General features: G+C 32.5%; 1 protein-coding gene across 9 annotated transcripts in view; it reads left to right on the forward strand.

The window, feature by feature from the left end:
- CDH12 (cadherin 12) overlaps positions 1-23,966 on the forward strand; it is a 1,341,561-nt gene extending 1,317,595 nt beyond the window's left edge. For all 9 annotated transcript variants that reach the window (XM_074279079.1, XM_074279078.1, XM_074279081.1 and 6 more), the window contains 4 exons: positions 10,733-10,854; positions 14,140-14,257; positions 18,152-18,403; positions 23,417-23,966. In XM_074279079.1, the coding sequence (XP_074135180.1) occupies positions 10,733-10,854; positions 14,140-14,257; positions 18,152-18,403; positions 23,417-23,916 (992 nt within the window). In that variant the 3' untranslated portion in view covers positions 23,917-23,966. The remainder of the gene's footprint in view (positions 1-10,732; positions 10,855-14,139; positions 14,258-18,151; positions 18,404-23,416) is intronic.
- The last annotated feature ends 621 nt before the right edge of the window (positions 23,967-24,587 follow it).

Consider the following 24,587-nt stretch of genomic DNA (forward strand, 5'->3'; position numbering starts at 1 on the left):
ATGCTTTGCTTTTGTTGTTTTCTATTTGTTTCTCTTTAAGAATGGGAGATTGGACCATGTTTATAGAAAGTGAGGCAAGAACTAATAGTCTGAAGATAAAAGAAAGTGGATTATTATTTTAAAGATAAAATGCTATTATAATCTCATTCTCCAAAGCTATATTTTTCTTCTCTGCCCCAAACAAAATTATATCTCATAGAATCATAGATTTATTTATGGAAACACCTTAGAAATTATTAATTCTAACCATTTTATTTTACAAATAAGGAAACTGGGACCCAGAGTGGTTCTGTAATCTGTGGCACATATGAAGTTTGGAAGGTGGCATTTCAATTCAGGTCTTCCTGAGTTCAAATATATTTATTTGCCTGTTGCTTTCTCTCAATGAATCTTTGATTCTACATCTTCTTTGAGCTTCTTGGTCCATTTTCTTCAGTTCCCATTTCTCTTGAAATTATTGCAAAATTATTGCTGTGGATTAATATATACTTGCATGTATATATATATATATATATATATATATATATATATATATGTATGTATATATATATATATATATATATATATATATATATTTTTTTTTTTCCCCCTGAGACAATTGGGGTTAAGAGACTTGTCAAGGGTCATAGAGCTAGGAAGTATTAAGTGTCTGGACCAGATTCTCAGGTCCTCCTGACTTCAGTGGTACTCTATCCACTGCACTATTTAGCTGCCCCCATTAATACCATTTTCTAGAGATTTTCTTCTTCAGCTAGCATTTCTCTCTCCTTGTTCTTCTTTTAGCTGTCTAAACATTCTACTTTGGTTTTCTTTATTTATTTCTATTTCTTCCTAAGTGTAAGGATGCTTAGATCCTGTCATTGATGCTCTACTCATGTGTCTATTCATTTACCATTTTCATAATGCATCTGAATCCTGGATTTTCATGAGGCATTTAATATCATTATCTATGCTTGGCATACACTCCTGATAGATTTTCCCCTGTTGAACATCTGCACATTAATTCAAGATCCAGGACTTTCATTTTAAGCCTTCCTTAATTACCTCAGTTGCAAATAATTCCTCACTCATTCTGCTGTGAAGTCCTTCCATGTACTGATCATTATGTATTTTGCATTGTAATGATGTGTTTTTTTTTCATTTCTTACCTTGAGGGGACATTGAGACTAACTCCTTGAACCTGTTATGCATATTACCTAACACCAGAGTCATCTTTTTTTAAATTTCTCTGACTTTCAGAGAGTTGACTGTCTCATATAGTTTCACTTCCTTGTAGATAAAAATGCATTTCCAATTTGTATTTTTAGTATGAATTGATCCAGTAGAATTATGATCCCACTGGGAAAAAACCAAAACAAAACAAAACAAAAAAACTCCATCTCATTAACCCCTGCCTCAGTTTCTCAGATTCTATATGTAGTTAGAATATATATTTAAATAAAGGAATAAAATATAATAAAATCATATATATTAAAGGTGATCAACATTAATTTTCATTTATCTGTTCTCACAGTAATATACTTTAATCTTCTACATTGAAATCACCTATCTTTCTAACCCATAACCCCTCCAATATGGGGAAAAGAGTCATCATGTCACTTTGACTGAACTATTTTTGCTCCCATTATACTTTTCTGTTCAAGCTGCTGTGGTTTCAACCAATTTGAAATGTTATTAGGTTTTATTCTATCCATACAAGTCTTTTCCTTTCCTAGGTGTGTGTATGAAAAAAAATATCCAGGATGTCCTAGCATGTCTAAAGTTTCCCATTCATAAATCTGAGATTTACAGAGGATAATGAAATCAATGTGGCTTGTCACTATTATGTAATAATCTATTTCAAAAGTTCTGAAGTTATCTCTTTCCATGACTGCTTCCTCCACACCCCCACCTCAACTTTTTCCCTCCCAATTTTAGGAAAAAAAAATTTCTACCTGATCTACATTTCTCAGGTAGGGTGATGACATTGGCAGATTGAAAGCTTTTTAATGGCAAGAATCACATTTTATTCATTTTGTATTCCATATCACTTAAAATAATATTGTACTTTGCATGAGTACTTTAATGGTCTTAATCTGAAGAAATAGAAAGGAAACAATAGAAATAGAAAGGAAGCAAATCTGAGTGTTCATAGAGATGTATAACTCAATTAAAAAACCACAAATGAAGATTTCAGTGTTGATTATTCAGATAAGAAAAAATAAGGTAGTAATTAGTTCCATATTCTTTAGACTACAGGCAGTTGTGATCGCATATAGAGTCATGTATAAGAATGTGAGAGTGGATAGTGTACCCGCCTTGAATTCAGGAGGACCTGAGTTCAAATCTGGTCTCAGACATTTAACACTTCCTAGCTGTGTGACCCTGGGCAAGTCATTTAACCCCAGCCTCAGAAAGGAAAAAAATAAAATAAAAAGAAAGAATGTGAGAGTTGTGAAATTATGATTATCAATAAATGTTTGATTTGTATGCCTATTTTACATATGTAAAATAGGTCATGTAAAAATTTCTCAGATGAAAAGTGTTTACAAGCTGAAAAAGTTTTTGCTTTAGCGCAAAATCTCCATTATCTGCAAAATTGGACAATAATATTTACATTATCTAAGTCACAGGGTTATTGAGAAGAAAATAGTTTTCCAGGGGCAAAGATAAAGATGATTGGGGGTTAGCTAGGTGACACAGTGAATAGAGCACCAGCCCTGAAATCAGGAGGACCTGAGTTCACATCTGGCCTCAGACACTTAACATCTCCTAGCTATATGACCCTGGGCAAGTCACTTAACCCCAGCCTCAGGAAAAAAAATAAAGATGATTCAGAAGTGAAAGAAGAATATATTTATGTCTCTTCAACCTTTAAGTTTTTGTATTGCTTGTCTATCACGCTTAGAATGCACTCCCTCCTCATTTCCTCTCAGAATTTGTAGTTAGTTTCCTTCAAGGCTTAGCTCAAGAGCACCTATATGAGACTTCTGAGAATGCCCCTACTCCTACACACCACATATGTTGCAGATTTTGAGGCTCAGGTTCATATGTGTGTGATGGTAAGGCTTTAGTTTTGGACATTTTACAAAGGATATGAACAGACAATTTTCAGATTTAGAAATTAAAGCCATTTCTAGTTGTGTAAAAATGCTTTACATCACTATTGATCAGAAAAATGCAAATTAAGACAAGTCTGAGGTACCATTTCATATGTCTCAGATTGGCTAAAATGCCAGGAAAAGATAATGATGGATGTAAGAATACTGGGGCACTAAGTGGAGTTGTGAACTGATCAAGTCATTCTGGAAAGCAATTTGGAACTGTGCCCAAAGGGCTATCAACTGTGCGTACCCTTTAATCCAACAGTGTCTCTATTGTGTCTGTATCCCAAAAAGATCATAAAAAAGAAAAGGACTCACATGTACAAAAATGTTTGTAGCAGCTCTTTTTGTAATAGCAAGGGACTGGGGACTGAATGGATGCTCATCAGTTGGGGAATGGCTGAATAAGTTATGTATATGAATGCAATGGAATATTATTGTTCTATAAGAAATGATCATCAGGCTGATTTCAGAAAGGACTGGAGAAATTTACATAAACGGATGCTAAATGAAGTGAGTAGAACCAAGAGATAATTGTACACAGCAACAAGATTATGTGATGATCAACTGTGATGGACTTGACTCTTTTCAATTATGAGGTGACTCAGGCCCATTCCAATAGAATTATAATGGAAAGAGCCATATGCATCCAGAGAGAGGACTATAGGAACTGAATATGGATCACAAAATAGTATTTTCACCATTTTTGTTATTGTTTGCTTGCTTTTTTTCTTTATTTTTTCTCCTTTGATCTGATTTTTCTTGTGCAGCATGATAAATATAGAAATATTTTTAGAAGATTTACACATGCTTGATGTATACTGGAATACTGTATATCCAGGAAAGAGAGGAGGTGAAGGAGGGAAAAAATTTTGGAACACAAGGTTTTGCAAGAGTGAATTTTGAAAACTACCTTTACATGTATTTTGAAAAATAAAAAACTATTTTTTTGTTTAAAAAATAGAATTGGAAATTTTAGAAAGTTTTGCCAAGGTGTAAACTTCAAGTTAAGCATGATTTTGCTATTCCAGTGAGATGTGGTTTACCATAGTAGATAAAATACTGGATTTTGAATCAGTATGACATGGGTTCCACTTCAGATTTTTTTTTAGCTGTGTGACTCTTTGCTAGTCAGTGATCCTTCCTCAGCCTCATTTTCCTTACCTGTAAAATGAGAATAATGATAGTATGTACCTCACAAAATTACTATAAGTCAAATTACGTAATGAACACTATAAACCACATATAAGTGTCCAGAAATATATATCAGCCTAAAATTGGACCTATGAAAAATTATTTCCTTGTTTTGACTAGTACTAGTACTGCCTTCTCATAACAATTCTGTACTAAGAGTGTAGTTTCTTTTCCTTTTGTAGAATAAACTAACCTCAAAGTATTCACAGTCAATTTTCCTATTTAAAAAAGGTACTGGTAAATTAAATTGGGGGGGGGGTAATGAATATAAATGTTGTATCACTTTGAAATAATGATTAATAATGACAAAAGACAGGTCTTTGCTTCCTGGCTGATCAGTAACCCATTTCTTCAGTTGTAAGTTAAAATTAAAGCTTTTCTTCCCCATTCATATAATATTCTCCATGTATATTTATAAATAACTTTAAATTAATTTAACAAATTGTTGAATAAGTACCAGGAATTAGCTTGGTTCTTGTCAGTTCTATGAGTATCTTTGAAATGGAAAAAAAGTGAACATTCAGAGCACCAGAGATTTATTGGGCATCAGCTCTGTGTCTACTATGGCACTGCTTCTTTCTGCCCCCAATTTAGATTGCTTTTAAAAGTTCCCTCATGGCTTCCATGCTCTATATAAAATCTATAGTAATGTTTATCATATCCTTTTCATCTAGCCCAAAATTGTAGCTGATGATTAAAAGTCTCTTCTTCATAGAGCATGTTAATTTTTTTCCTTATTAGGACAGCAATTGCCCAACTGAAATATCTAAAATATATAACATGTTCCCAGATGTAGAGATCAATGAATAATTTAAATCATTAAAATAAAAACCTGTTCAGTCTAGGAACAGATCATGAAATTACAGCGAGGGCTATGCTATTATTAGACTTGTTCTACTTAATTTGTAATCTAAAAGATCTGATTTAAAGAGCAAGTACTGAATAAATTATTTATCTCCTCTACTTGTATTATTGTAGTTCAGTCTCAAGGTTTATAATGATGAAGACATTTCTCTATATTTCAGAGTTGCAATTCAGTCTGTAGACCTCAAATTTGTGTTTTCCATCCTAATTGGTGTAAAGCAATTTAAAAATTAAGGAGTAAATATTTATCAACGTACTATTAAGGCACTAATACTGATAATAATTTATACTTATATTTCCTGTTATTATAGTCATGTTTTGTTGCTGCCCTGTGGCACAGAACAGACTTCACAGCTCAAAGGCTAGACCAAGCTTTGACAATTCCTGCCAAGCTACAAGTTACTAAGTATGGATTCAACAATAGACTATCACACATGAATCTGTCTAACTATTTCCTTAGGGATTCCTCACTGGCCACTAGTTGATGATACTTTCCCCCTTTCCCCCAATTCTCTGATGTTTTACTTAAGTACAGAGAAGATGGATTTTGCATTTGCTTTGGATTTACCCTTATGAAATCATGGATTATTGAAATATAAAGATATGTCTTTATAGTAGAGACATTATCTAGCTTGAAATTAATAGGAATCCTTTAAGGTACAGCATATATTGTTATCCCCTTTTACATGTGGAAATTCAAATTTGAAGAGATCAATTGCAAAACAAAACAAAATAATAAAACTTCTCAAGCTAAACAAAATGGCCTTATCTTAGCCATCAGGTTCCTTGATTTCTCTGTATCATTTGACATTATAGACCATCTCCTCCTTCTGAATTCTTTCTAGTGTTTTCAGGATTCATTATTTCCTGATTTATCTCATTTGCTTGGCAATGACGCACATTGTAGCTCTAACCATGGATGTTTTCAAAAGCTCTGTCCTTGGGTCTTATTTCCTCTCTCACTTAACCCCTCCTGCTGATCTCATTTTATCATGGATAATAATGCATATGATTCCCAGATCCTAACCTGATTCCTAAATATTAGTACCACTTTTCCAACTGTCTGTGAGAATCTTCAACTAGATATCTTGTGACATTCCAAACTCATTGTCTTTTCCTCTAGAGCTGAATCATACTTCTTCCAAATATCTCTACTTCATTGAGTGCATCACCATGTTTCAAGTCACCCAGGTTTATAACTGTGGAGTCCTTTTTCCTTCTCCCTCTGCCCTCTTCACTCCATCCCTGCTATGTCAAGTCATTTGATAAGTCTTGTATTAGCACAATTTCTACATTTGTTCCTCTTTATCAAATGACATAATGATCATCCTAATTCAGGTTCTTTTGAAAGGACCCTCATTGAACTCAACTTAGTTAAGTCTATCTCTTAATAATTCATCTTTCATGTAGCTACTAGGATAATCTTTCTGAAGCTCATATTTAGTTACTTTATTCACCACCTTCAGTGGTTCTCTATTGTCTTTAAGACATCTTGGCCTTTAAAATTCTTTAGAATCTGACTGTCCCAGAATCTAGTTTATCTTTTTAAGTTTATTACAAGTGACTTTTTAGACTATTTTCCAGTTACCCTAGTCTATTTGTCATTGCACAGATCAAACAATCCATAACCTATCTCTTTACCTTTACATGGGTTATTATTTCCATGTCTTGAATGTGCCTTTACTTGGAGCTATTAGAACTTTTGAAGGATTATCCAAATACTTTGTAAATCTAAGATATATTTTGTCACTTTTTTTATATAAGGAGAGAACTGCACAGTGCCATGCAAACAGATCTCATAATCTCAATCCCTAACTAAATGAAAAGAAATATGAATGATGATTATATATATTTACAACTAGGTTTAGGTAAAAATATAAATTCAGCGTAGTGCAAAGTTGAAATATGAATAGGGTAAGGAGTTTACAATTCTAGGAGAGAAGAGAGTTCACAGTGTGATTATTGATACAGGTATAGTTACAGGGACACAGCAACCAAATTCCAATACAACTAATCTAGAAGTAAGTACTTTTGGTTGAACTGGTAATTTCCATTATTTTCCTAAGAAAAGCACTCTTTCCTGTGGGAATATATTTTTTTCAAAATCTCTTAATTTCTATAATAATTAATTTAACACAGACTTTAGTAGTGATAGCAAACTCTTTAAGAACATAATAAAATCACGAAATTAATAATGACAATAACAAAGAGTTATAGAGTGATTACTATGTGGCAGATTTTATAATTGGCCTATGATGCTGATTCTCTAAAAAATCTGTGTGTGTGTGTGTGTGTGTGTGTGTGTGTGTGTGTACAGTTTCATACAGGCATTAATAGAGCTACAAGAGATTATAGAGATTGTCTAATAGATTACCAAGATTTTCTAATTCACTTGATTCATTTTGTATAGGAGACAAAGATTAATTTACTTGTTTAATTTCATATAGATAGAGTCAAAATATATCAAGATACACACGCAGAAAAATACACACACATTCCTATAGGTTTATGTATATAATATAGATAGACACACACACACATATATATATATATATATACATTTATACACACATTTCATATGTATTAATTTTGTTATTGGGAGAAAGGAGAGGAGCCACAATTGGCAAAGTTTCCCATCAGAAGCAGACAACTATAGCTAGCTAGCTAGATTTCCAAAAAGCTTTCTGAGATAAACATGAGCACTTATGCCACTTCAAATATTTTATTAAAAATTCTTGACTACCTTAACATCAACTTCTCTAAAAAATATTTATTTTCCAAGTGAACACACATTTATGCTCTTATGAATCTGTGACTTGATCTACATGTATAAAATGAAGAGTGAGTTTAATATTTTCCAGCTAAAAATATATGAGGAAGCAGGCTGGTTTATTTGTGTGAAAAATAAATACATACAAACATAACACACATACATACACATAGACATAATGTAATGCTTTCACACACATACACACATATTTTTGTGTCTGTTTTAGTTGTCTTTACAAGGAACCAGATAATTATTGTCATTGTGTTTTCATTTGTATTCTGTGTGAACAGAATGTATTTCTTTGGAGTACTCAAATTTATCTGTTAATGAGAACTCAACAAGAAACATTCTATTTTTTGGCTTTGTTAGGAGACACTGAATCCCCAAAAGTCTGATCTTTATCCATCTCTAGCACTGATAAAATCAAGGTACTGGTGCCAGAAGCAAGGTTAAATGACCTTAACAAAATTGACTTGGACCAATTTTCCTCATACTAGACCACTAGGTAGGTTTCTATGTCTAACAAACAAATAATGAGGCTATTCCCTTCCTGCAACACCAAAATTTAAAAACTGCAGTTTGCCCCAGAGGTCACCCAGAAAATGCCTTCCAGGTAGTACAACACAGAACAGAAGGTTATTTGGTGCTAATTACACTGGAAGATAACAGAAATCACCTGTGTAAAACCCCTGACAGTTTCTTAAGTCACTGCTTAAGAAGCAGTTTTCCCCCCCCAGGCTTTATACCCAGCAATCTTTTTTGTTTGTTTGTTTAATATAGAATATACATATACACTTCAAACTACTTAAAACAAATTCAAAGATAACTATAATGTCTTTGTTTTGGAGACCAAGGAAATTTGGGGGTAATTTTAATTTGTTAAATATATGGGGATGTTTTTACTTTTAAAACTTCTGATAATACAGAATGCAGAAAATTTATTGTGGGGGAAAAGTTATATAGAATTTTAGAGCTGGAAGAACCCATAAAGATCTGCCTGAAAGAGACAGCATGGTATAATAGAATCCTGAAACTAGGGACCTGAGTTAAAATCTTACCTCAGAACACTTACTAGCTGTGTAACACTAAGCAATCACTATTAAGCACTCATTATTTGCTAGGCTCTTTGTTAGTTCTCATGAAGGAAACCATCTCAATTTATCAAGAGCTTATGTTCTAATAGGAAAGGGGAAAGCATAGATACACACATTTGTGTGTGTGTGAACATATATGTATATGTGTTCACATACATACATACATGCACACAAATGTGTCTATGTATTGTTGCTATTCAGTTTTTCAGGCCTATCTGACTCATTGTGACTGTGGATCCTACTGTCTATGGAGTTTTCTTAGCAAGGATATTGGAGCATATGTACACACACATATATATGATTTCATATATATATGTGTGTGTGTATGTGTGTATATATGTATTTGCATACATACATATAATGTATGTGGCATATGGGTATATAATGAATATTAAATAGAAAGAGGATAAATACTAATAATTATAAAGTAGTATAAAGGTGGTTTAGAAGAGGAGTCACTAAGGGATCAGTAAAAGGTTCATGTAAGAATATTGTACTTGTGCTGCATCTTAATAGAAAGGATACTTTCTTCTAGATGGAAATGAGAAGGAAGAATATCCTGGGCATGGAGACAGTTAGTGCAAAGGCATGTAAATGGGAAGTGGAGTACCCTTAGTGAGGGTACATAGGACAGATTTGTCTGGGATTATAGAATGGGGGTGGGTAATTAAAAAGACTAGAAAGATATATTGGGCCAAGGTTATGAAAGACTTCAAAAGCTAAGCAGAGTAATAGCTACTGGATCCTAAAGGCAGAAAGAAGTTATTGGAGTGTATAAAATAGAGGAATGACATAGATTTGTGTTTAGCAGCAATGTGAAATACAGTCTGAAATGGATAAATATTTGAATCAGGCAAATAAATTTAGGAAGCTTCTACAGTAATATAGGTTCAAGGTGATAAAGGTCTGACCTAAGATGACACCTAAGATGGTGAATAGAGAAGAAGGAACCAGAAATAATAAATGTGTAAAAGTAAAAAATATCAGTTTGGCAATTTGTCAGATGCATTGGATGAAGAAAATATGAGGAATCCAATCCAATATAACATCAAAGTCACAAATCTGAAATATAGGAAGAACGGTGGTAGCTTTGACTGAAATAGGAAAATTTGAGAAATGGATGCATTTGTAGGAAAGATAATGAATTTTGCTTTAAATATGTTAAATTAGAAATACTTCCTGATTATACAGTTTGAATGAATAATAGGCAGCTGGCAATATTGGATTGAAGTTCAGGTTAGATAATTATTATCTCTAAGGTTCAATTTCTTCATTTATAAATTGAGTTAGTCAACTTCTGTGACCTCTAAATTCCCTTCTAGCCTTGTAGGTATGACAACAGGTTCTAACCTAATCCCTTTATTTTACAGATAAATAAACTGAGATCAAAAAAGATTAAATGTATTGACTAAGGTCACTACCAGTTAATGGTATTGTCAAGAATTAGTAAATTCAGGTATTAAAAGTCTCTGTTCAATATTTTTTCACTATACTGCCTCTTTGACTGATATCTTAAAATATCTACTACATTGAAACTATCTTCTTGTGCATTGACAGATATTTTATTTTAATGACATTTCATTCTTGTTTCTTCAAGTGATTTTCAAAAATTTTGTAAAATATAAGACATTCACACAAACTCTGATATGTGAATAACATTTGTAGTACAAATAATGCCTCGCCAATTCCTGATATATTTTATTTTCCCTTTCCTTTATTTCTAATAGGTAACCCATCACTAACCAGCAAAGTCAACGTTCTTATTAATGTCCTGGATGTCAATGAATTTCCTCCAGAAATTTCTGTACCATATGAGACAGCAGTGTGTGAAAATGCTAAGCCAGGACAGGTATTCCACCAATATTGACATCTGATTCGTTGAAGCAGTTAAAAATATCTTCATAAGCCATTCTCAGGAAAGTACAAAAAGGGATCCTTATGTAACACTCCATAAGGAAGGGGAGCTGTTGGGGAGAAAATATATTATCTTCATCATCCTCACCATTCTCAAGACTTTGTAACATAAATAAATTTGTTAATTTCAAGATACAATTAGTTTAAACAAAAACTTCTTGAATTAGCCTAATAGGCATAAACTCAAATGATATGTATGTTTTAAGGGTGATAAAATATAGCATCTATATCACCTTGTTCAATCCTCACAGCAAGGGCTTTCTGGCAATATATGGACCTGCTCTGATGTATAAAGTCTCCACAAAAACATCATTACTATCAGCAAGGCAATTAGAAAAAGAGCACATCCCACCAGGATTTCTCAAAATACATTTTATGCCACCCCTAGGGGACAAACAAGGATTGTTCTATATGTCACCTTTTAAGTGGTCATTAAAAATGCTTCATAGTGACAGTGGAAAGTTATTCTATTTTCACTAGAGTTTCTAGGAAATATCAACAAACATTAAATATTGAGATTATTGAGACAAAAAGACTTGCCTATCTTTCCCCCTTTGGAGGCATCAAATTAACTTGCTTGCTTTATTTTCAGGAAAATTGTAGTGTTCCCCCCTGCCCCCTACATCACCTAAATGGTTGTTAGGTAAATGATTTATATATATTTATGTTTGTATATAAAATATATTTTATTGAAAATCAGTTACTGTATTTTGAACTGTTCTCATCTTGTGGTTTAAAATGTTGATTTGAAAATACTGAAAAAGTTTGAGTTTATGTCTTTTAGCCTATTTTAAGAAGTTGGTGTTTAACATAATTCTGTCTTGGAAATGAGCAAATTAGTTATGCTAGAATTTTTATATTATAGTCATGTGAATTATAATTACCTTATTAAGCATAAGCAAAACGAACAATGTAAATTTAAAGTGTCACATTTTTCTTAATGAAAATTATGATTCCCTAAGCATCTTTGGGGAAAATTTTAATTCCACAAATCTGCAACTTTTTTAAGATTGGTAGATAAATACTTGATTAATTGTAGTAGTCAAATAATTAACTGACCTCTTAATTTTATTTATTATAGATAGGTACCATTTTTATGTTACACTGTGGGTAACTAATTGAATCATTGAAATTTTTCTCAATGAGAAAAACCATATCTAGTTGTGACCAAAACATAAAATGTGGCATAATTTTTTCACATAGAAAAAAATGTGAATGCATTCGTACAATTTTGTCTCCAAATCTGTCATCATTTTAAATCTGATCTGGCTTCTGAGGTGATGAAAATAATCAAAGTAAGAGTACTATAGTCTGAGTATCTTCAGTTACAAAGACCTAGCAAAAATCAGTCCTTTATAGGACTTTAGGAAATTTTATCCATTTTCATGTCATTAAGGAACCATTTTTAGATTAAGACAATTTATTGTATTCACTGCTTCTCTAGTGACCTGACAGTAACACACAGCAGTAAAACCTATTAATAGATGAGCTCAATCCACTCTTCATATCATCCATTGTTAATTTTCTACTTAGTGAGAATTAACAAACATTTTTCTTTTGGTACCTTTCTCATTGGCCCATTCAGAGCTATGTTTGGATGTGAGTAAGAATAATCTGAACCTCTAGAAACTCTCTCCTAGTAACTCTTTCAGGGGCATATCCTTTCCCATAGAACACATTTTATATTTAGAGCAACAGTTCCTTCCATACTGAATTGTAGGTGACTTGAGTTTGACATGGAAACTATCGAACTAATGAGCTCTTACTTTCTGGTCTTATCGCCAGGGATGTTCCCTCTAGGTTTTATGAAGAGTGGATTGAGCTCATCTATTAATAGGTTTTACTGCTGTGTGTTACTGTCATAAATCAATTATTTCTCTGTGATATATGGCATATTTTATCATTAGTCCTCTGGAATTGTGAATGGTCATTGTTTGGACTGAAATTCTTACAGCTCTCAAAATTGTTTTCATAATATTTTTATTTTATATATTTTCTACATTTCTGCTCATTTCATTCTTCATCATTTAAAATATTAAAAATTATTCATTTTTACAATATTGGCATTATGATATATATGTACATATATATGATGTATATTATATATGTTTTTTTCTGTTTCTGCTCACTTCACTCTTTAACTTCATATACAACACTTACTATATCATACATATCAAATTCATATGTCATACTTACCATGTATCAAATTTGTCTTTGCCAATTCAATTCAATATCAGTTCAAAGTCTTTGTATTTTTGAAATCATCTATTTCTTCATTTCTCACAACATTACAATTCTCTGTCATATCAATTTACCTCAGTGTTTGGGTATCATTTTATTTTATTTGACACCAAAAAAGGTCCTATAATCTTTCTCTAGTCTCTTTTGCCTATAACTATTAGAAAGTGGGGTCAAAGGTTATGCAGAATTGAATAAATTTTTGTGTATAATTAAAAATTTTCCTTAAGAATGGTTGTATCCATTCACAGAACCATGAACAGTGCATCAATATGCCAGTTTTCTTAAATCCACTTTAGCTTTTATCCTTTTGCCTTTTTTGGTCATCTTTGCCATTTTAATGCATATTTTATGTTCTAGTTCTTCTTTTTCATTTATCTAGTTGTTTCTAAACCAGAGAATTACTGAAGACTGATGTATAGTCATAGTGACATAATGACAGAGCCAATAACAGATAATAAAATTGCAAATAGAAAAACTTGAATTTTCTTAATTTTCACTATTAGATTTTTATTATTTAAAATAGATGAAAACATTTATTTTATTTAACTTGAAGTAGAACATTAAATGCCCTTTTAAAACTATCATATTTATTTTTCATGTAAGTTGAAAGCTCATAACTTTTATAATGTTTGCAAGTTTTGTCTTCATGTCTCTAGTGCCTTATAGTGGGTCTTAATAAATGTTTATTTAGTTGAGCCAACTAAACTGAACTAAAATGAACCCAAATTTCATAGGAATTATTTTCTATTCTGTCAGCATGTCAGATATTTACTATATATAACTCTTTAGATATTTTACTTTCTATTCTGTCAGTGTGTCAGCTATTTACTATATATAACTCTTTAGACATTTGGCTATGAAAATTGCATGTAAAAAACTGGTTTGCAAAGTTTCATTAAATAAGCTCATTAAAATTTTGAGAAGAAGGTTCTTTTGAAAAGGCTGACTGCCTTTATTTTTAATTTCAACTTTGTTTCAGGTAATTCAGATCATCAGTGCTGCAGACCGAGATCTTTCACCTGCTGGGCAACAATTCTCCTTTAGATTATCACCTGAGGCTGCCATCAAACCCAATTTTACAGTCCATGACTACAGAAGTAAGTTTAACTACCTAAATGTGACCTTTTCTCACATACTCCATAAAATAATAGAGTTTAGTTCATTTCATAAAATTGTTGAAATTTATAAAATGTGAAAACTCACTATTGCCAGAATGGAGGAAAAAAAGTACCAAAGCTTAATACAAAACAGTCATATTAATTCAATAGAAATTCTATAGAAAGAGTTGGATATAGGCCTTTGATGAATCAAGTGATTCAATGACCTTTTCTGGAAGGTGAGCCTCTTACTTCATATATGCATGAAATGAAAAGCAGTGGTACAAGAAAACTTTACAAGGAATCAGGAAGACTTGATCTCCAAGACATTAACAGATACTGACTGTGTGATTCTGGAGAAGTCAATTAATTTCTCAGTGCCCCAAATAATTCTCTCAAATAAGATCTGCATTATTTGAGGGTGTTTTCTTCAACCTGGAAACTCTTTATTTTGACTATGTCATTCCTGGAAGTTTTTCTTTTGGGGTTTCTTTTAGTGAATTCTTTTTATTTCCCCCCAGTAATTCTAAGAAATCTGTATTTTTCTTTTAAGTCTTGAAATATGATATCTATATTTTATTTGGTGATTGAATTTAAATAGTCCAATAATTCTTATATTTTTTTTCTTGATCTGTTTTCCAAATCACTAGTTTTTGATATGAGCTACATTGTCTTACATTGTTGTCTATTTTTAAGCCTTGGTTTTGTTTTTAATATTTCTTATTGTATCATGGAGTCATCAATGTGTATTTGGTCCATTCTAATTTTTAGGGAGTTTGTTGTTTTTGTTCCAAACTGTCAACTATCTTTCCAATTATTTCTTCCATGGTTCTTATTCCTTAATATATTTTTTTCTTTTAGTTTTAAATTTTTTTTTAAATTAACTCTTAAAAAATAAAAGTTGCTTTTTTCATTTCATCCAGGAATTTTTGTTGACTTTTTCTTCAAGTTTTGTTTTTCTTTGAGACTTTGCTTGAAGATATTTTGGAGTTAATCTCTTTTTCTTTATGTCTTCTGTTTCTCTGACACCATAATAGTTTTTAATAGTGGCATTCTTTTTCTTGTTGTTTGCTCATTCTTCTAGCTCTTTTCCTTACTTTGCACTTGTTATTAGATTTAGACTCTGACATTCTTCTGGTGGAAAGGCTGAAATGATTCAGTCATTACTTTCTTTGTAAATTGAATCTTTGAGCATTTCAGAGAAATGTCAGGTTTACAAGCTTTTAGAGATCTGAAAATGATGAAATAAGACAAAGTCTGATTATTACTCCTGGTCTGAGCTATGACTGATCTTGACCTGGCTGTGGGAATGAACCACACTAGACTGCTTTTTGATTTAGCCACTCACTATCAGTTTATAAGGTTTACTGGTTTTGAGTCACAATATCTCTTTGGTATCCTGATTATTCCTTTTCAGGCTTCAGAATGGACTGAAGTTAGAACTGAGACCCTGTTTTGCTTCTGAAGTCAGTCACACTGCTGCTATTTGCTTCTAAAATTGTTCATCTCAGAATAGGGCTTGTAGCCTCTCTTTACACTGAAATATCACACCAGGGATAGGTCCTCTTCCACAGCCCATGCTTCATCTGTGACCTATAACTGAGTAACAGATGACAAACATGTTTTATGACACCTGTTTCTGTATCCTATATTGACCTATATGGAACCTCCATTGCCTTAGTCCATAGTGTCTTCCTGAATTTTTGAACTCTCCATCCACTGCTTGTCTTAACCACATTCTGTCATGGATTCTGTGGCTGATTGCCTATGCTGATTGAGGCTGGAAAAATGATGCACTGTGACATTTTCTTGTATTTTCTCATGAGGATTTGATCTGGTGTCTTTTCTAGATCTGAGTAGAGGAGTTTTGAAGAGCAGTTCACTGTACTGCTCCCTGCTACTTCATCTTCTTGGTTCTGCTCTATATTTCTGGAATCTAACAGTGGTTTTTAAAATGATGAAGGTTTTTTGGAAAACTTGTACAAACTTTGGTTTATAATTTGGTTTATAATTAAACATTGGCTTTATTTAGAAAATACAACACTAAATCTGTTTTTTAAGTTACTAGAAAGACATTTGCTCTTATAGAGATATATTGTTTATAATTAATCTAAGTAATAACAGACTATTTCTCATCTCTTGACCTTTGTAGCAGAATAAGAAGACTGATCAGTACTAGAGAAATTACTATAATAATAATTATTCTCCACGACACAATGATTTTCCTTTACTATGAGCTACTCTTTTGAGGAGTTATTGTCTATAGATCTATTTTCAGTGACCTCACACTAATATGTGGTGTTAATTATTATTTTATGTATATAGAAAATATAATTTTATCAAGTCTAGCATTAATTTTTTTCAGGGTAAAGATTATGTTTTATGCTTATTTTTATCCTCCACAGACTTAGCATAATATTGAGCACATGGTGGGCAATTTATATGTTTTAAATAAAACATATAATATTTCTATGTATACCCAGATATATACATATTGTAGATATGTATATGTGTAGTTAAGTACAGATAAATAAATGAATATACAGAAATTTGTCAACAACTAAGTTGCTTGACTAAAATATGTCTAAAACAAAAAGTATAAGCAATTCTTCTCAATATTATCATTTATCTCATGGAAAACTTTTGTAATATGTAAATTCGTTGAAACTCCATTACCTTTTATCTCAGTGTTAATGTTATGCATAGCTATGGTAATAGAGTCTCAGACCTCTTATTAAAACATTGGAGTTCTTAAATCTACCAGAATCAAACAATAGCATATAAACACTAAAGTTATTCCAACACATGCAGCAATATACAGAAAACTGAGATAATTAAATGTGTTGCCTGAATTTCCCAGATGATCAAGTTAAAATATCCTACTGACTAAAATTGCAGAAATAATTTTGGTAATTTTCTATTTTTGTGTATATAGAAACTCCTTTAAAGAAAAGCAATGTTATATTGGGGAGAAAGCACTGTGTTGGAGTTTTAGTTGTACTTTCTCCAAACTAATTTTGTTTTATCTTGTACAAGTCCTCTCCTTTCTCAAGGCCTTAGTTTGTTTTGGAAATTTGGAAATAAAGATATTGGAAAGAAGGTCTCTAAGGACTCTTTCTATTCTAATTTTCTTTATTTATATATTTCATATCAAGTTGTGATTATTATTTAAATGATGATGATTTATATGTGTATATACACATACATACACACACTTATCTAGAGCCTTTATCTCATGAAGTCACTTTATTTCTTTGCTTTCCAAATGTCCATATTTTACTGAAGCATAAAAATGAAAGTATCTATTCAGATGAGAAAAAAATAATGACACCTGATCCCTACTGGGAAAAGAGGGAGTGATATTTTGGGAACTGGATCACATCAAGTATCATTCTCAAGTGTTCAGTCCATTCTTGTTATATTTTTAATCATCAGTTCATAGCAAGAATACCTTTATGGGGATTCACACTTTGTTTTAACCTGCTGTTTTGTGGGATGAAAAATGTTCAACAAAAATATTATTCCCCTGACAAAATTTCAACAAGAAAAGCCAAAAAGAACTATTTCACTGTAATTCATTTCTTAGTTAATAAATAAAGGACAACTTTTCTTTTTATTTTCTCTTCTCCTCTGAAATTTGAGCTGTCTTGCCAAGAAGGATTAATAGATAAAAATAGAAATGCTTTTTCTCCCTAAAAGATTACTTAGATTACATATGATTTGGATTTGAATTTGACAGAATTGATAAGAATAGAACAAGGTTTGTGAGAAACTGCAAAAATAAAAATAAATTCACTGTCTTAAGAACAACTTGCTCTTGTTTAACAGGCACTAACTTTACTATATTAAAGAAGTCTATTGTAACCATTGTGTCACAAATGTCATGTTTTGTAGACAACACAGCTGGAATTGAAACTAGAAGAAATGGATACAGCCGCAGGCAGCAAGAGTTTTATTTTCTCCCAGTGGTGATCGAGGACAGCAGTTACCCAGTCCAGAGCAGCACAAATACAATGACTATTCGAGTCTGTAGGTGTGATTCTGATGGTACCATCTTGTCTTGCAACGTGGAGGCAATTTTTCTACCTGTAGGACTCAGCACTGGTGCTTTGATTGCAATCTTACTTTGTATAGTTATTCTTTTAGGTAGGTTAATTTCACACTTTTCCTAATTTTTTTTCTCTATCCTCATGTCACTTCATTTTTCTCTCCCCCACTACATCTTCCCTTACCCACCTCTGTCACTTTAGCTTGTAAGTTACTTTAATTTCACATTTGCTTTACCTAGAGAACTATTCAGAGTTGATGTTTTCTTAGTGTGCAATAAATACTAATGAAATCTAGTACTTCTTTCAGGACACAGGGAAATAAAAAGGCATGAAGTTCAGATTTTAAACCTCTCCAACAATAAATAGTATCATTAATAAAGTTTTGTTGTTTGATTTTTTGAAATAGATTGGTGTAGTAAAAGGAACTGAAGGCTAGGAGTCAGAACATTTGGATTGAAGTTCCAAAGTCTGCTACTTATCTCTACAAATTTGGGAAAGATATTCAGTGCCCAAGTGGATAGAGCACTGACTAAACCTAGAGTCAGAAAAATCTGAATTCAAATCCAAACTCAGGCACATTTCAGCTATGACCCTTGTGTCTCTGTGCAACTTTTAGCTTCAATGTTTCAACTGTAAAATGGGACTAATAAGATTATATCAGTAAAAAAGTGCTTAGCATAATGCCTGACATATAGTAGGTACTTAATGAATATATGTTCCTTTTGCTTTTTAACCCATCCTAAAATGAAAGGTTTGGACAAGATACCCAATGGGTCCCTTTTAGTGGTCTGAAGTAGTATGGCTTTTTTGTTCCTTTCTCAATGAAAGTCTTTATAACACCTATACCTACACCCACCCCCACCCCCACATAATGTTTTTTTTTTTTGTTTGTTTGTTTTTTTTTAATTTAGAATTTTTTTTCCACAGTATATATGCATGAGCAATTTTTAAAAAAATAACATTATCCCTTGTATTCATTTTTCCAAATTATCCCCCCCTCCCTCCCCCATGACAGACAATCCCATACATTTTTCATGCTACACAATGTTTTTTGAGTTTATTTTCTAATTATATCTTTGTGGATGGATTCATGATCTTATCAGTGTAGATGCTTTCTCCACTTATACAGATTGAGGTCCTTTCATGACACTGCAATCAGGAAATTTATGTCTAGGACTTTTCATAAATCTTCCATTGGAGAACTAGCCAATATTCTTAACACTAAATGCTCAGAAAATAAATAATCTGTAAGCATATGTTTGTTCCAGAAAATAGTTACATTCATAGTGAATGTAAACAGAAAGAAAAGACTGGAATGAAGTTCTTTCTCAAACAGTTATTTGGAACTGTCAGTTAGCAGTAATTGCTCATTCATTTTCCATCTTTCTCATAAAAAAGCCAACCAAGTCAATCATTATTTATAAAAAGCCCACTAAATACCAGGGAGTGCTCTAAACTCTGGAACAAAGCAACACAAAAATTTCTGAAGAGGAAGGGTATTAGAGTAAATACTTTCTATTGTGACTTCCAGACATTGAATGGAAGTTGGTTTCAGAAGCTTATATCCTTTTTGAAGCTAGTATATTCATAGGTCTTCTTTTCATTTGTTAATTTACTACCTGATTCAAAAAGTCTCAGCCTCTTTCTCTGTGTCCCTCTGTCTCCGTCTCTTTTCTCTGTCTCTTTCTCTTTGTCTCTCTCTCTCTCTGTTTCTCTCTCTCCTCTTTGTGTTGCTCTGTGTTTCTGTCTGTCTCTTTCTCTCTCTGTAGTTGTGTTCAACCCCCAGAGGCCTGCAACTTTGAATTATAACAATGAATAAAATTGTTCATTGTTGAAACAATTGGAATACTATAGTGAAACTATGTTAACTTTTATCCCTTCCCTCCATTTAAATTTAAAGAAAGTCTTTTTAACTTCCCCTTCCTACCTCTTGTCATGAGGTGCAATGTCAAAGATTGGCATTTCAGTTTTGATGACATATATATATATATATATATATATATATATATATATATATATATATATATATATATATATATATATATACACATATATATATATATATATATATATATATATATATATATATATGTATGTATGTATATAATTTATTCTATCCCTTTCCATCTAACTTCAGTTATGTTGTTATATACAAGTATCATTGTTCAGGCAAATCCCCAATATGGTTGACAATGGACTCATACTGCATAGAAGAGATACTTTTTTTTGTTTTCCCTTTCCTAGACATGATTTGTGTTCTTTTCATTTTGGGCCATATAAATTAGATATTTACAACAATTTTTTTTTTAATTTTGTAGAAAATGAATTGTCTGATGCATGTATCCCTTCATTATTCAAGGAAACATTTAAAAAAAAATGAAACAGGGCTAAAAAACTAGAAATGAAGTTGATTAATTAGGGAATGTATTTCCAGAAGTCCTAGTTTTATAACATTTTTGTAGCTTCACAACTCTAACACTAGGTGGGGATCTTCTCCAGATTTTCAAAAAGCCTAGATACTAACCATAGGAACTTATTTTCAATATAACAGAACACACAGTTTGAATCAGACATTTCAATATGAAGGTGGATGCAATTCCTAGGCTGTAGGGCAGTGGTGATCAGGGTGATTAATTAGTGACTATTTTATAAATTCATTCCTTGGTATATGGATGAAATTTCAGAAAGTACTGAATAAGTGGAAGACTTCAAACCTTTTAAGGATGTTGTACTTTTATGGAAACTATTTGCATTTGAAAGGGTCACACTCAGATAATATTGACTCAGGAAATGGATTTGCCTTTTGGGTCTGGAGAAACTGAAAACTGAAGGCAGTCTAGAGCCAGGAGGAAGGAAAGGAAAGGAAAAAGGACAGGAAGGAAAAATTTACTTCTTATAATTCACCATTTCTTTGTGCCTCTTAAACAGTACAGTAAGTAGGAGGTAGTGGGGAAGAATTATTTCCTTATTGCCAACTCTCTACCAAGGATGTTGTGAACAGAATAGTTCAGTGGTGTGGGAGCCAGCTGCTTAATTGAAATAGCAAATGCAAAAGAGTAGGGATTCTGATTTGGAGATGGCAGGCTCTAGAATTCTGGTGGTACTTGGTGTTAAGTTTTCATTCTTTCTGAAATTGAATAGTTGAAACTTAGGCCAGTATTTTAGCTGATCCCCAAACTAGAGATAGTGATGAATATTATAAATCACTGGAATTGAAGATGCTTAGATCAACTTGAATCTGTGATTTTACTTTCTTAGAGGAACCTAATCTTGGAATGTAAGATTGGAAGGTACCCCAAAAGGATAACTATGCAAGATATCAACTACCCAAGGGATCAAGTATTTTTGGGAATCTGTGCTCCTGATATCACAAGCCCCACTAATAGGTTTGCCTTGGATAATCAGCCAGAGAAAACATTTAACTTAAATTCAAAGCATTTACTCAAAAGTACAAATCATCTCTCTTTTATTTTGGGATTCACTGTTCCATAAATTCCTTTCTTACCATTTAGATCCCCTCTTCTATTAGTATCTCTTCAAAGTCATATCATATGAATTTGTATCATAGACCTGGGAGGAACCTCAGAGATCTAAATGACTTGATAAAAACTACATTGGTATTAGCAAAATTTGAACCCAAATCCTTAAACTCCAACATTAGTCCTTTTTCTACTGCAGACACTCTTCCCAAACCTGTACTTCTCTTCGTCCATTGTCTCTACTTATGTAGTCAGCCTGCTAATTTCCCCTTTTGATTTGTACTTGGGAAAGGCCTGTAATCTCCAGATCTTCAACTTTGAGGTCAGATGAAATCCTGGCTTAAATTATTACTGTGGATCCTCATAAAGAATAAGGATCCATGCCTTAGTGGCAGTAGGGATCTCAACCAGGAATTGTCTTCTCTCCTCCCTATCTTCCTTTTTTTCTTCTCTCTCAAAGCTTCAAAGCAACAGAACAGATTCAGGAGCCAGATACATCCTACATGGATGACTTTCTACTTGATTGTCTCCATTATAAAATAGTTTTGAAATTTAGTTTCTTTATGCCAATTCCCTTATCTTCTTCATTTCTCAGCCTGACTCTTTGTTAGGTAAATAAATCATTCAAAGTATGATGAAAAAGATAAAGATACACTTTTATATTTCCCTGTCCCAGCCAGAAGTGAGTTAGGAAAGCAGTTGATTATGAAATTTTCAGTATGAACCTTTTCAACTCCAAATCAGGAAATCATTTAAATGAGAGCTTGATTTATTGTTTTGCTTATTGTATAAACTTAATAAAATGATAGAGAAAATGTTAATAATGAAGACTGAACTTAAAATTGTATCTATTTATATACAAATATAGAAACACACACAAACATATATACATACATGCACATACACATATACTTTATTTATATATAAATATAAAGAGAGATAGGGAGAAAGAGAGAAAGAGAAAAGGGAGAGAGAGAGAGGAAAGAAGAAAGATACAGAAAGAGAGATTGTTAAATCTTTACCAATACACTTCTGATTAATTGATTTTAACATTCTTTTATTTGGATACTCAGAGGGTCTTCATTCTCTCTTAATATTGTAACCCATACACATCTGATTGACTCAAATTACTCCCTTCCAAAGTATGGACATATTTAATGTTGCCCTATTTATTGGAAAATTATGATGCTCTTAGAAATATTGTGTCCCTGGGTGAAAACTAACTGATCAGTCTAAATTAAAGTTCTCATTATTCTAGCTCTACAATTTTAGGTCTATAGCTGAATTGAAAATCAAGTACCTATTTAATTTTTAAAAAATTATCACAAAAACTTTACTGAAATATTAAACTAAAATGTTATTGCCTTCTATAAGTGCTATCATATTAGGCAACTGCAAGTTAAGGGCATCAATGCAAAGTACTCAAAGGAAATGAGGATTTAATATATAAATAAGAAAATAAATAGAAAATAACTGGTTAGTTACAGAGACTGTACATTATAGAATAATAATAGGGAGTATTTTAAAGAAACTGGGTTTCTTTAGTGTTCACCTGAAGGATTGTATTGACATTTCAGCCAAAAGTTGAACTTTCTTGTCTGTCTCAAAATACAATTCTTGTCTCGTTTCAGCCATTGTTGTGTTGTATATAGCCCTGCGAAGGCAGAAGAAAAAAGACACCCTGATGACCTCTAAAGAAGACATCAGAGACAATGTTATCCATTATGATGATGAAGGAGGTGGGGAGGAGGATACTCAGGCTTTCGACATTGGTGCCCTGAGAAATCCAAAAGTGATTGAAGATAACAAAATACGCAGGGATATAAAACCAGACACTCTCTGTTTACCTCGTCAGAGACCACCAGTGGAAGATAACACAGATATAAGAGATTTCATTAATCAAAGGCTACAGGAAAATGATGTGGATCCCACAGCACCTCCATATGATTCATTGGCAACATATGCCTATGAAGGCAATGGATCTGTAGCAGAGTCCCTCAGCTCCATAGACTCACGCACTACAGAAGCAGACCAGGATTATGACTATCTGACTGACTGGGGACCACGCTTTAAAGTCTTGGCAGACATGTTTGGAGAGGAAGAAAGTTATAACTCTGACAAAGTCACCTAGGTGGCGAGGTTAACATTGAACCAAGAGGAGAAATTTAAAAGAAACTACAGTTGGGGGTGGGTGGGTGGGAGAACAGATACAACACCCAAACTTTATAGGACAAGATTACTTTGATTACTTGGTTTCCAGGAAATTACTATATTTATCATATTGTCAATTTGGATTGATTCTGAAAACAGAAGATAAATACTATAATATGTCCCTCCCCACTCTCCCTTTTTCCTTTTTTTTTTTTTTTTTTTTTCTTTTGTTTTATTTTGTATTTTGGAAACACTGAGATGAGCTCAGGCCTATTAGCTACAATTAAATGACATGAAAACCTAGAAAGAAGATAGCTTTCTGGCATCATGGTGGAAGAGTGGTAGATTTTTTTCTTAATTCCACTAAAGTGCCTATTGAAACTCTTATCTATTAAAGTGGTAAATGTTGCCCTTTGTTGAGAAGGTGATACAGTATTCAGAGATAAAGAGGACATAGAACAAAGACATTGACTTCATGTCAAGGAGCAATAGTGACATGCTGACTTCTAATTACTTTGGGAATAAAAAAGAATTTCTGGAATCCATCTATTTATAATTCAAAGGTTTTTCTTTTCTTTAAAAAATATTGTATGCCAAAATATCACAGTTGTTCTCCTCACATTTGAAATAAATTGAAATAAACATGCTAGT

The sequence above is a fragment of the Sminthopsis crassicaudata genome, chromosome 1 (assembly GCF_048593235.1).
Source record: "Sminthopsis crassicaudata isolate SCR6 chromosome 1, ASM4859323v1, whole genome shotgun sequence".
Lineage (NCBI taxonomy): Eukaryota > Metazoa > Chordata > Mammalia > Dasyuromorphia > Dasyuridae > Sminthopsis > Sminthopsis crassicaudata.